The sequence below is a fragment of the Hemitrygon akajei genome, chromosome 7, assembly GCF_048418815.1.
Source record: "Hemitrygon akajei chromosome 7, sHemAka1.3, whole genome shotgun sequence".
Lineage (NCBI taxonomy): Eukaryota > Metazoa > Chordata > Chondrichthyes > Myliobatiformes > Dasyatidae > Hemitrygon > Hemitrygon akajei.
In genome coordinates, this window is record NC_133130.1 from 51,405,138 (window position 1) to 51,420,194 (window position 15,057).

At 42.3% G+C, this 15,057-nt stretch overlaps 1 protein-coding gene across 1 annotated transcript in view; it reads right to left on the reverse strand.

Annotated features, from left to right (window-relative positions):
- The window catches only part of kctd3 (potassium channel tetramerization domain containing 3), a 107,009-nt gene that overhangs the window by 57,357 nt on the left and 34,595 nt on the right, over window positions 1-15,057 (reverse strand). Inside the window, exon 3 of the mRNA XM_073050839.1 lies at window positions 6,120-6,165. Coding sequence (XP_072906940.1) covers window positions 6,120-6,165 — 46 coding nt within the window. The remainder of the gene's footprint in view (window positions 1-6,119; window positions 6,166-15,057) is intronic.

Here is a 15,057-nt window from a genome sequence, read left to right on the forward strand (position 1 = left end):
GGCTCCCTTTATTCTCACTTTTTGCCTCCTGCCAATCAGCCGATTCTTTATCCATGCTAGTACCTTTCCTGTAATACCTTGGGCTCTTAACTTGTTAAGCAGCCTCATGTGTAGAACCTTCTCAAAGACCTTCTGAAAATTCAATACACAATATCAATCGACATTCTTTTGTCTATCCTGCTTATTATTTCTGCAAAGAATTCCAAAAGATTTTTCAAGCAAGATTTTTTCTAAAAGAAACCATGCTGACTACAGCCTATTTTATCATGTGCCTCCAAGTACCGCAAAACCTCATCCTTATCAATTGACTCCAACATCTTCCCAATCACTGAGGTCAGACTAACTGGCCCATAATTTCCTTTCTTCTGCCTCTCTCCCTTCTTGAAGAGTAGAATGACATTTGCAATTTTCCATTCCTCTGAAACTAATTGATTCTTCAAAGGTCATTACTAATGCTTCCACAGTCTCCTCAGCCACTTCTTTCAGAACCCTGGGGTGTATATCATCTGATCCAGGTGACTTATCTACCTTCTGCCCTTTCAGTTTCTCAAGAAACTTCTCCTTAGTAAAGGCAACTTCACACACTTCTGCACCCTGACACTCATGAACTTCCAGCATGCTGTTAGACCAACTCATGGGTAGTATCCAATGGTAAGGTGGTATGGATGCCTCAGTGGCACGAACAACACTGGGAGGTGCATTGGCGATCTCCTTGGGGGCACCCCATTGGGAACATATCTGGAGAGATGCACACCAGCGGCAGTTTACTGTCCATTATGCAGATGCCCACAGTTCTTGGGACACTGAGGGGTCATACATAATGCTGCTGTGGATAGAGCAGCAGAGATCAGGATGACCATGGAGTGTTATGAGGAGGAGGATGACCGTGGTCACCTGGCAATTGGGCGCACCAGAAGCATGGGCACTTAGGGGTGGATGAGTTAAGGAAATGGGCAGAGGCTCAGGGGGTGGTGTTTTAACTTCTAATGCCTCAATGCACTGTGTAATGACTTGATCTGTATGAATACTATGCCAGACACACTTTTCACTGTACCTTAGTACATGACAATAATAAACTAATTCCAATTCCCCCTTTGCTCCATCCACCCCAACAGCCAGTATCTCCATTTGGTCAGCCACTTTAATTCCATTTCCCATACCCATACTAACATGCCTGTTCACTGCCTCCTCTACTGCCAAGTTGAAGCTAGACAAAGATTAGAGCAATGGCATATTATATTCCATCTTGGTCATCTCGAACCTGATGCCATCAATGTCAATTTTCTAACTTGCAGTAACTATTCCCCTCCATCTCCCCACCTTTTGTTTTCCCTTAGTTGTCTGGCCTCTTCACCTATTCACTTTACCCTATCCCACCGTCATGACCTGCACAAACATCTTCCTCCCTCTGATTCACTCCTCCTTCCTTTCATTCCATGGCCTATTATCCTCTCCTAAAAAGGCTCGATCTTGTTCAGCATTCTGCCATGCTACCGGTCACTCCCAGCTTCTCACATCATTCCCACTCCACCCCTTCCCCATCTGATTCACCTACCACTCATCAGCTCTTGCTTCTCACCTTCCCCCCTCCCTTTTATTCTGCCTTCTACCCTCTTTTATTTTCTAGTACTGATAAAGGGTCTCAGCCCAAAACAACAACTGTTCATTTCCCTTCTTAGATGTTGCCTGACCTACTGAGCTTCTTCAGCATTTGATGTATTCCAGCATATCTGCAGGCTCTTTAGTCTCCAGTTAAAACATGACATGTTTACCAGCAAATGGCATTAGTAGTCACAGTATCCTGATAATTGAATTCTATTGTTATTAACAGTAAGCATCAGGGTACAATTTTCATTCAAGATAGCTGCGTTAAAAATAAACCCTCAAAACTTGGGTTTTACACCACAGTCCAAGAAAAAGTGTTACTCTACAGACCAATAATTAATTTCCATTAATATTGTACTGTGACATTATAACCATTGCTTATCACAGTGCATTATCCATTATCTACACAACTAGTTAATTAAAGTAAGACAAAATCCACTTTGGTTCAACTGATATTACTCTCAATCAAATCAGCCATTCCAAGTTTGTCCAACTTCAAAGACTGCAGCATTGAAATACAGGCTGATATGGGTACAGAAGGGAATGCTATACTGTCATCCCTAGTATCATACTCAACATAAATCCTGCAATCGTCACTTCTAAAAGCAAAGAGTCTTGTTCTTAACATAATCCTCCTGGGCAAACCTTACTTTGCACAAATGAGCTGCCACATTTCTTTACCTTACAACAGAAACTAAGCTGATTACTATATCACATCCTTTAATTAATATACACACACACACACACACATTGTGTATGTGTGCATATATGTATTTGTTTCTCTCACCCCATGGGTGGGGTGTATGTTTATTTTTCCCTCAATCTAGGGTCCTTTGAGGCCCAGCAGCTTGAGGGTTCAGCGCAGTATCCTTGCGCAGTATGCGCTCTTCTGGACCACGATTTCGGATGTTGTTCCTGGGATTTGTTGAAGCCACACTCCCAATCCAAGTGTCACAGTTCTAAGTGCTCATATCACCACCAGGATTAGTCTGGCTTTAACCTTCTACATCCTTTCTATCTAATCTTTCAAGCCCTGGCATTTCTCCCACTTCTCATACTCTTCTTCCAGGTGTTACTGATTTTCGGGATTGCCACATTTAATAATATTGCATTCTTCTGTTCCTTGTTCAGTTTTACTACGTCAGGTTGGTTGGCCAGTACCTGCTTGTCAGTCTGTATTTGGAAGTTCCACAGGATCTTAGTTCTGTCATTCTCCACTACTTTCCCGGGATATTTCCCATTTGAACTTAAGAGTGTCCAATCCACACTCAGCTCAGATGTTCCTGTACACAATTCCTGCACTTGTTTGTGCCTACATATTGCACCCTGCTCCTATGTGCTGGATGGTTTCAGAGAACTTCTAGCACAGTCTGTATTTGGGTCGTGCCTGGTGTAATAGACCCCTGCTTCTATTGCGCATGCTGAGCACTTGTTCTTGTGCAGCGCCTCTACGCTGTCACTCAGCCCTGCCATTTCCAACCATCCGTAGGACTTTCTTATGTCAGCCACCTCTGATATCTGGCGATGGTGCATCCCGTGCAGTGGCTTGTCCTGCCATGGCCTCTGGTCCTCTGGCTATGCTTCACCCACTTCCATTTCCATGTCCCTTGCCTGCTGACTGAGGTATTCTCCTAGCAAATTGTCCTTAGGGGCCATCTTCCTGACATATTCGTGGACGTTTTGCTTTTCTTCCAGGACTTACAAGCCCCGACCTCCTTTATTCCGGCAGGTGTACAGTTGGTCACATTGGAATCCTCCATGTACTTGAAAAAGTACAACTATACTCACATTTTACTGTCACATTTTCTAATTTTAAAATACTGTATATACAATACAGAAGGGTAGCAGAAAAGGCCAAATAACATCATGAACATCACTCACTCTGCTCATAGACTATTTGTCTCACACACATCTGGAAGGAGGCTACAAAGTATCCACACCAAGACCACCAGACTCAAAAACAGTTACTTTCCCCAAGCAGTAAAACTGATTAACACCTCCACCCACTAACCCAAACCTCCATATTCCCTACCACCACTACTTTATCATTTTCTGTCAGTCACCTTAGGTACAGACACTCACATACCTAGCATCACTTTCTGGACTTGCAATCAACCTAACTATAGAAGCTACCTCATGTATTTATATATTGTATTCTTCTTATTGTGTCCACTATCTTACTGTGTTTTCTTCGAAGTTCAAAGATTGATTTTATTGTCAAAGTATGCATGTACAATATAACTCTGATATTTGTCTACTCCAAATAGCCATTAAATACAGAAAGTCCATGGGTGTTTGATGAAAGAAATCAACCTCCCCACCGCATGGAAAAGAAACAAAACTCACACACCCCAAAATCCCACAGCAAAAAACAAGCACAGTAACAATCACTGAGCCCCTACACTTAACGATTCCTGACCCCTTCACTCACAGAAAAGAACAGTGACTGCAGCACCAAACCCCCAATGCCACCTCTTACACACAAAAATTAACAGATCATTCATCCGCCAATTGTCCACAAGAAAGCACCAAAAAGACTGAAGGAAACCAATATACAGTCCAATAATCACATAAATCTCAGAATGTGGGAAATATCTTTTCATCTGCATATGAAGAGAGCAGCTGCACAAACTCAATCCTTCTATAAAGAGTGACCACCGACCTTGGTGTCCTAATGCTGCCAACCTGGGGCCAAACACTGCCCACGGGGGTAGGAACGCCACCATTCCAACGGTTGACCATCTCTGTTGGGAGCCATTGCTGACTCCCTCTGCATTCACCTCAATGCTTCAATCTTCCTCACCACTTTGAGATGGAGTCATTCACGACACCATGCCTTGTCTCTGATTTTTCCCACAAGTCAGCTTGTGTTCTCAGACCTTCTCAGCCCCAGTCTCTGATCTCCACGAGGCAGCTCTCCGGACATAGCATACGGCTGGATCCCTCAATCAAGATCCAAACTGTACTTCACAGGCTCCAACAGCTTCCATAAGACAAACAAGATGAAAAGAACAAGTAGAAGGTGTAGAAAAGGTGAAATAATTGGATAGATTTGCTATCTGAAGATGTCACCTGAGGAATCGTTGTTCGCTGGCACCATCTTGACCAGAAGACTTCTTTATGCTGCACCAAATCCAGAGTAACTATTATTTTGCTTGCCTACTTGTCTACTGGAAATGACATTAAAGAATCTTGAACTGAATCTTGAATTTACATTTTGCATGGATTTTCTTTTTCTCAGCTTTCAGCTAACCATTGAAGATATTTACCCTTCTTCAGATGAGTATAACACATTAATCCTAATGGAACTGAAGCACCAGAATCACTTTCTCCCTAGCTTTCTATTATCAACAAACTTACAGATAGACAACTAAGACCAATCAAATAATTGTGGTTCCTCTATGTGGGTATATCTACCAATCAAAGAAGACCATGCTTTAATTACTTGTCAGTTCTATATTAATCACAACTTCAGAATAGAGGGACATCCATTTAGAATGGAGATGAGGAGGGATTTTTTTTTTAGCCAGAGGGTGGTGAATCTGAGGAATTTATTGCCACAGCAGCTGTGGAGGCCAAGTCAATGGATGTATTTCAGACAGAGGTTGATTGATTCTTGATTAGTCAGGGCATGAAAGGTTACAGGGAGATGACAGGAGAATGGGGCTGAGAGGGAAATGGAATAGTCATGATCACAAGGCGGAGCAGACCTGATGGGCCAAATGGCTTAATTCTGCTCCTATGTCTTATGGTCTTATAGACAGAGCTTTCTATCATCAGGTTTAAATCACTTTTTTTCTTAGGTGGGTGAGGGGCAGAATTGGGGCCATTAGTTCATGTAACATTTTATCAACACTTGCTGAAAATCACCCAGTTTGAAACTGAAAAATCCACATTACAACAAACATTAAAATAAAGCTAATCTTTAACCTTTATCTCAGTCCTCTTATGATACAGATCAGTCACGTGCCTCTTCTGTAAACAGATCTGAGAGTAGCTTTATGCTTTCCTGTCAAGAACTGAGAATAGGCTTGTGGAGGAATTAACAGATCTTTAGTAACTACAACCTGCATTCTTTTGCTTTGATATTATTACTAAGCAAAGAATGGACAAGATGGGCATCAAAAACATTACAGGGAATAAGTTTTTACCCCATTTCATCCTTATCTGACACAATTATGATGCTGTGATATGAACAGCAAGAAGAACTTTTGGGAAACACAGTTAGTTACTGCTCAAATATATTGAGAAAATGCCAGAGATCACTGTACAACAATTTTTAAAATGCCCACCAGGTAGAGAAAGAACAGCTTAGGCTCACAGTGCACACTTCCGCAAAAATTAATACTGTGTAGAAGCTCCTTAGTCAAAAAGTATTGTAATCCCCATGACTATATGATTTTTTAATTAGTGCAAGATAGAAATTTAACCCTTACAACATGATTCTTCATAAGAAATTTATAATTGAATTCTACTTTAAAAGAGTATTAAATACAAAATAATGGTCAGCTTACTGCTCCAGTTTCATCCCGTAGTGTTGAGATTCTCCCACTCAGTAAGCTGGAACAAGAACAGTTGACAAGAGAATTAATTTGAAGGTCAGAGTATCACAAAAGTTGAAATTGTTCAACAGTTTTGAACAGTATATACAAGTATATATCCCAGCCCTTTGGAGAATTCAAATAAATATCCTGCCAAACACTGACTTATTTTACCATGAATATTTTGAAAAAATTATTGGCAAAATTAACCTTCAAACGCCAGCAACCATTTATCTGGTTCAGGAAATTTTAGAAAGTCAAACACTGGTTAATTTTCACAATCACTTTCATATTTTGTCGAGGGACCTTAGTTGCTGAAGTTTCAATGATTTTCTTTAATTTGATTCACAGTTGATTTAGTGACATTTATATTTAAGTATATTTATTACAATTAATTCCATCATATAGCAGTATAATCCAAATGCATGATTATTAAATAATGATTCTTACCTTACCGAAGGAGTCACATTGCACATTATATGACAATAATTAACTGCACAATATACTTATCAAAGCCATGGCTAGAGTTTTACGACAAAAATAATGACACGTTTATGAATTTGAACCTATTTATGGTTGAAAAACTGCAGTGGCTAACTGAGATGAAAGACTAGGCGAAATGTAATATTGGAAACCCCTGGGTTAATTTTATTCCCATTGCTGACTGACGAATATTTTAAAAAAGCAAGGTCTGTAGTCTGTCTACAGGATCCAAAATGTTCATTAAATAGTTTGTTAAAACTAGGATAGATATTTCATTACTTTAGCTGGTGAATGCCTGGAAGTATAGTTACTGCAAATGGTTCTAGATGGTCAATGACAGTAAGTTTTCTAGTTACCATGAATTGGGGGCTGTACCTCTTCATTAACTCCATCAAATAAGATTCAACTGAAAGTAAGGAATGCCTCAAAGTGATTATTTTAACAATTACACTATCCTCACAGGATACCTTTCTGCAAGAGCATACAAAAGTTATTTTCAATCTCTCTTTACAAAAGGGCAACAATCTATAAGTGCCCAAGAAGTGCAGGGGGAGCTGCCTCAATGATTATCGCCCAGTTCCACTCACATCTACTGTGATAAAGTGCTTTGAGAGACTGGTTATGGCCAGAATCAAGGACCAGGACCTGCTGCAATTGTTTGAACTAGCGAGTGAGAGAGCAACATCTTGCAGGCAGAGATCCACAGTAAACCTACAAGTCTCGTCAGGAGTGAGTCATTGTTTAAAGTAGCGAGTGAGAATGTGATATCTTGCAAGGTGGGAGCCATTTGAAAACAGCAAGTCTCGTTGGAAGTGAGTTTTATCTGAGCCAATGAAAAAAGGGAGGTGTTGATGGAGTGACCATGGTTGGAGTGGACCAGCATTAGAGTAGTCCAGTAATGATGCAACAGGCTTGGGCAAGAACAGGCAGAGGTTCTAAGTTTTTTTTTTCTCTTTCTTTATCTATTCGTACATAGCTAGTGCACTGAGAATGGATTCAAATTTAATGGTACGTTCAGGTTTTGTGAGATAAGACCATAAGGTATAGGAGCAGAATTAGGTAATTTGGCCCATCAAGTTTGCTCTGCCAATTCATCATGGCTGAACCAATTTTCCTCTCAGTCCCAATCTCATGCCTTTTCCCCATATCCCTTCATGTCCTGACCAATCAAGAATCTATCAACCTCTGCCTTAAATATACATACAGACTTGGCCTCCACAGCTATATGTGGCAAAGAATTCCAGAGATTCACCACTCTCTGCAAAAGAAATTCCTCCTCATCTCCATTTTAAAAGGAAACCCCTCTATTCTGAGTCTGTCCCCTCTGGTCACAGACCACCATAGGAAACATCCTCTCTACATCCAGTCTATCAAGGCCTTTCAACATTCGATAGTTTTCAATGAGGTCACCCCTCATTCTTCTTAATTCCAGTGAATACATGGCCAGAGCCATCAAACGCTCTTCATACGATAAGCCATCCAATCCTGGAATCATTTTCTTGAACCTCCTCTGAACCCTCTCCAGTTTCAGCACATCTGTTCTAAAACAAGGGGCCCAAAATGCTCACAATACTGCAAGTGAGGCCTTACCAGTGCTTTATAAAGTCTCAAAATTACATCCTTGCTTTTATATTCTAGTTGTCTTGAAATGAATGCTAACTTTACATTTGCTGTCCTCACCACAAACTCAACCTGCAAATTAACCTTTAGGGAATCCTGCACAAAGACTCTCAAGCCCTTTTGTGCCTCAGTTTATTTTTTTTATTTTCTCTCCATTTAGAAAATAGTCCACCCTTTTATTTCTTCTAACAAAGTGCATTAGCATACACTTCCCTACACTGCATTCCACCTGCCATTTCTTAATCCATTCAACTAATCTAAGTCCTTCTGTTACCTCTATTTCCTTAAAACTACTTGCCCTCCATTTATCTTCATATAGTCTGCAAACTCTGCATCAAAGCCATCAATTCCATCATCCAAATCACTGACATATAACACACAAAAAAAATCAGTCCCAACACAGCCCCTGTGGAACACCACTAATCATCAGCAGCCAACCAGAAAAGGCTCCCTTTATTCCCATTCTTTGTCTCCTGCCAATCAGCCACTGCTTTATAATTGCTAGAATCTTTCCTGTGATACCATGGGCTTGTTGCTTGTTAAGCAGCCTCATGTGTGGCACCTTGTCAAAAGCCTCTGTAAATTAACCAATTCTCCTTTGTCTATCCTGCTTGTTATTTCTTGAAAGAATTCTAACGGATTTGTCAGGTAAGATTCTTCCTTGAGGACTGACTGACTGAAGCCTATTTTATCATGCGCCTCCAAGTACCCTGAGACCTCATTCTTAATAATCTATCCAAACACTGAGGTCAGGCTAACAGGCCTATTGCAACACACACAAAATGCTGACGGAACTCAGCAGGCCAGGCAGCATTTATGGAAGACAGTATAGTCGATGTTTCACCAGTCCTAATGAAGGGTCTCGGCCAGAAATATTGACTGTACTCTTTTCATAGATACAGCTTGGCCTGCAGACTTCCTTCAGCATTTTCTGTGTGTTGCTTGAATTTTCAGCGTCTGCAGATTTTCTCGTTGTAACTGGCCTATAGCTTCCTTTCTTCTGCATGTCTCCTTTCTTGAAGAGTGGAGTGACATTTGCAATTTTCCAGTCTTCCAGAATTATTCCAGAATCTAGTGATTCTTGAAAGATCATTATTAATGCCACCACGATCTCTTCAGCTATCTCTTTCAGAACCCCGGCATGCACAACATCTGGTCCAGGTGACTTATCTACCTTCAGGCCTTTCAGCTTCCCAAGAACCTTCTTTCTAGTAATGGTAATTTCACATACTTCATGACCCCTGACACCTGGACCTTCCACCATACTGCTAGTATCCTCCACAGTGAAGACTGACACAAAATACTTAGTCAGTTTGTCCGCCATTTCCTTGTCCTCCATTAACACCTCTCCAGCATTGTTTCCAATAGATATCTACTCTCGCCTCTCTTTTACATTTCATGTATCTGAAAAACCTTTCGATATTCTCTTTAGTATTATTGGCTAGCTACCTTCGCATTCCATCTTTACCTTCTTAATGACTATTTTAGTTGCCTTCTGTTGGTTTTTAAAAGCTATCCTCTAACTTCCCACTAATTTTTTGTTACGTTAGCTTTGACTTCCCTTTTTTAGTCATGATTGTGTCATCTTTCCATTAGAATACTTATTTCTCTTTGGGATGTACATATCCTGTGTCTTCCGAATTGCTTCCAGAAATTCCAGCAACTGCTGCTCTGCATTCATCCCTGCCAGTGTTCTTTTCCAATCAATTCTGGCCAGGCCCTCTCTCACGCCTCTGCGATTCCTTTTACTCCACTTAATACTGATATATCTGAGATGTGGGAAAGCTAGGAAACATTGAGTCTCCCTGGTATCTACATCAAGCTACAGCTCCTTAAAGACTGAGTTCAGGAACTGGAGTTGCAGCTCAACATTAGTAAGACAAAGGAGATGGTAATGGACTTGAAGGAAAACAAACCTGCACTGATCCCTGTTACTATTGATGGTGAGGACAAGGATGTGGTGAGGACCTACAAGTACCCGGGGGTGCACCTGGATGACAGACTTGAGTGGAGCACCAACGCAGAGACTGTGTAAAAGGGCCAAGGATGCCTCTGCTTCCTGAGCTCCTTTGGAGAATGTAGGCCTCTCCTTCACATGTTTTATCAGTCAGTTGTCAATAAAACAATCTTCAATGCAGTGGTGTGCTGGGGCAACATGGGTGATGCCAACAGGCTCAATAAACTGATTAGAAAAGCTGGCTCTGCTATAGGATTCAAAGTGGACACAGCGGAAGCTGTGATAGAACAAAGAACCCGATGGAAAATCCTGGCAATTCTGGACAAGGTTTCCCACCTTCCGCATGCCACCTCGGCTGAACAGAGGAGCACTTTTAGTAATAGACTAAAATAACTGTGCTGCTCCAAATAGTGCTATATGAGGTCATTCTTACCCTTGGCCATTAAGCTCTGTAGTGAGTCAACCTATAGCCAGGGAAGTGATAACCCCTACTGTTAAGACTGTTTGTGGTAACTTATTTTTTGTCCTTTCTATTTCTCTTCTATTATCTATATCTGTGCATTTGTAATGCTACAGTTACATTGTAATTCCCTTTGGAAATCTATCTATCTATTGTTATGCCCGCAGCCCCCTCCTTTGTGAGAATCGCAAGAGCACTAAGGGGGGGGGGGGGGTGGGTCAGTGGACCCAGGAAATGGGAGAGAGACGTGCCGGATGCCTCGTTCCCCGGCAATGCAAAATAACGCGACATTGGCCATTGTCTCTTGGAGACGCATTTGTGGATTGGGGACTAGGATACGTGCAAGCCCTCGGGCAAAGTGGGCTAGTTGAGAGAAAGATTGCATCACCCCCAACCTGATTGACATCTACTACCCTGCGAGTCAAGATAAAAGAGGGGCTGTAGAGACGGCTCCTCAGACGCACCAGAAGACACGCTAGCGATCCCGTAATAGCGGACAGCCATTTGAAGGAAGCCACATGCGTTCGGTTCCCTTGCCTGGGAGCCGGTGGCGAGTACCACAGAAACGATTTCCTTGAACTAACAACGGGGAACCAACTCCCCCGACTCAACGGTTTGGCCTCATCAAAAGACCCGGGCAAGTTTCTTTTCTCACAAATCTCTCTCTCTCCAACAAGTGAAAACCCAGCGGTCCCCAAAGGCTGAAGCCTGCAGGAACTGAGTGACTTATATTTCTATCGGACAATATATTATCCCCTAGACATACGACAGAGCTATTTCTTATTGATGATTATTACTATACCCGCGCTTTTAGATTGAGTATTGACGACGTATATTATCTGAATGTTTGTATTAACCTTATTTTTGTGCCCCTTTATAAATAAAGACTTTTAAAAATAGTACCATCAGACTTCAACGGACCTCTCTATCTTTGCTGGTAAGTGACCCAATTACGGGGTACGTAACAACTTGGGGATCTCGTCTCAGGATTTGATACCAAAATTGGAGGGCCAGTGAATGGGGATTGTAAGTCCAAACTTGGATCTGGTACGCGGGTAGCCAGACGGGAAACCAGCAATGATGGACGTGGATGAATTTATAGGAAACCCGACTCTGGGGGCGCTAGAGGCGGCCACCAAATCAGACTTGGTAAATTTGGCGAAGGGGTTAAGCCTCGCAGAGGTGAGGTCGTCAATGAAAAAGCGGAAGGTGCGAAGGGCCATAACTCAGTATTACATTGAGAAGAATGTGTTTGCAGCTGAGGTATTGGAAAATATCCCTGAAAAGGTACCAGCTAGTGGGACGGCTCAGTTAGAGTTGCAGAAATTAAGGTGGGAACATGAAATGAAGTTAAAGCAGCTGGAAGCAGCCGAGAGAGAGAGAGAGAGGGCCGACAAACAACGGGATCATGAGATCCAGCTAAAGGCATTAGAGAAGCAAAGAGAGCATGAACTTCAGTTAAAAGAGCTGGAAGCAGCTGAGAAGGAGAAGGAAAGGGCCGAGAAGGAGAGGGAGGCAGAGAGACAGAGGAAACATGTCTTGGAGATGGAGAAGTTAAAGCAAGAGCAACGAAGTCAGGGGTCGGACCGATAGGAGCGGTTTGATGTTAGTCGGGCGTTGAGGTTGGTACCCCCGTTCGAGGAGACGGATGTTGATAGTTATTTCTTGCTTTTTGAAAAGGTGGCAGTGAATCAGAAGTGGCCCAGAACACAGTGGGTGGCGTTGTTACAAAGTGTGTTAAGAGGGAAGGCACAGCGGGCATATGCGGCGTTGTCCATGGAGGAGGAAGGGGGAAGAGAATTATGACCAAGTAAAGGCGGCCATTCTCCGGGGTTACGAGCTAGTACCTGAAGCATATAGACAAAAGTTCAGAAATTTACGGAAAGGGGGGAATCAGACATATACCGAGTTTGCCCATGAGAAGGGGGTGCTCTTGGACCGTTGGTGCACCGCAGAAATAGTGGGCGAGGATTATGGGCGTCTCAGGGAGTTAATGTTGATTGAGGAATTTAAAGGTTGTGTTCCGGAGGAGATTCAGATGTATTTTGAATGAGAAGCCGAATAAGTCCATATCAGAATTTGCTAGATTCGCAGATGAATATGCCCTAACCCACAAGGCAAAGTTTTCCTCGAATAAAAGTTCCCCGAGGGACCGTGGGAACAATCAAGAAAGTCCGCCGGCTGAGGCAGAGGTCCCGCCGGGAGCTAGTGGTAAGGTTGAGGGGGAAAGGCCAGACGGCCAGAGATTTCCAGGCTTGACCTGTTTTAATTGTGGGAAGAGCGGGCATGTTGCGTCACGGTGCTTTGCTCTGAGGAGGGAGACAGGAAAAGGGAAAGCAGCAGTCCCTATCGGATGTGCCATGGTAATCAGTAAATCGACAAGAGAGCCCTGGGTAGACAGAGTACGAGAAGGGTCTGAGACTTGTCTGTCACACGGGACCGTGTCTTTGAGGAAGGGGGACCCACCAATTCCCGTACGAATCTGGAGAGACACGGGGGCTGAGCTGTCATTGATTAGCAGTAAAGTGCTAGAGTTCGGACCTCAGACGGGAGAGGTAGCCCTGAGAGGCATAGGAAAATGGACCGAAGTGGTGCCTTTGCATAGGGTCATTCTGGATTGTGAGCTGGTGTCTGGACCAGTTGAAATAGGGGTGCCATCAGAATTCCCGAGAACTTAAATTATACGTAATTTTTTCAAATGGAATACAACTATGTATTTCGTTATTCCAACGATCCATAGTTAAATTTAAATCAGATTTCCAAGTAACTGCAATAACTTTTTTGGCTACTGCCAAAACAATTTTTATAAATTTTTTCTGATACTTATTCAATTTAAATTTCATTATTGTCCCTTCAATGTCTCCTAATAAAAATAGCAATGGAGTATGTGGAATTTGTACTCCAATAAATTGTTCCAATAAAAATCTTAAATTAATCCAAAATGGTTGAATTTTAGAACAAGACCAAGTAGAATGTAAAAAAGTACCAATTTCTTGTTTACATCGAAAACATTGGTCAGACATATTTGAATTTAATCTATTTATTTTCTGTGGTGTTATTTTCTGTGGTAAGTATTGGTCACCATACTTACGAAAGATAGGATTAGATACATAGGTCCTTTGAAGATAAAATTATAGTAATTCGGGAAAGTGAAAATAAATATCAAAATTATTTTGAACTCCATGGAACATGTGGGGATCCTCCGATATCCAAGCAATCTTACTTCTCTTTTCTTTCTTTTTTTTTTCTTTTTCTTTAGATAAGGGTTAAGGGGGGAGGGTTGATATCACTTTTCTTACCATTTCATTATTACATTTATTCCTGTAATTTCTAAAATTCAATAAATAAATAATATTTTTTTTAAAAAAGAATTCCCGAGAACTGACGTGGACGTCCTTCTTGGTAACGATTTAGCCGGGGGTAAGGTTTAGTCAGCCATGACGCTGATAAAACCGCCTGTGAGTGTTGAGGCTCCGCCCCTAGCTTCCAAGAGCTATCCTGCATGCGCGGTCACTTGCAGCCTGTCGAGAGCAGCAGCTGAGAACGAGAGCAGTTTAAATCGGGCCAGTTTCGATTTGGCCGAGACGTTTTTACCGACCCTGTGTCACGAGGGTTTAGAGGGTGGTAAAGCGAAGAGTAGTAAAGTGAAAGAGGGTAAGGGAGAGGAGGTAGATCTGCCATTAACGAGGAGCAAGGTTCTAGAGGCAGAAAATAAAGATGAGGAACCGTTACAGCGGTTAAGAGGTCCAGAGTTGGACATGGATGATCTGTCTGGTGTGGCAGACCTGTTTGACGAAGTTGAAAATTCCAAAGGTGTTCCCGACAATGAAAAGAGGGCAGTCCTAGATGAAAAGGGTGCCCTTGCCTTGAAGAAGTCTGCTGGGTTGGCAGAGGTTGTTTCAGCCCGTGGGGTTGAGTTTACTCCGGAAGGGAGTTGCCCAGAGAGTAACTGGGAGGATCCGGGGAATTTAGAATTTGAAAAAGGTACGGGTATTGAAAGCCTGGAACAGGTCAATGTCCCGTTTGAATGTGTCCAAGATGGGAATGCACGTGGTCCTGAACCTAGTAACGGAGCTCAGAAAAAGTCTGAGGTATTTGATTCAGCTGAACGAGACGGCCGTCCTTTTGGGTCAGATAGACTTGGTTCAGTGGAAAAGGGGTTAACCCTGGTAATCGTGAGAAGTGAGAGTTCCCTGGTGTTTGTGCTCGAAGGGGTGGTGAAACTTAATGTGGAGCTCAAAAATGGGGAGATAAATATTATTAGTGAAGGAAACGGGAAATCTGCAGGTCCAAAATCGAATGAAGAAATTTTAAACCCTGCAGATCGCTTACAGATTAAGCCGGGAGATGCCGGGGCCCCCCACCCTATTGTTATTCCAGAATGGGGTGTG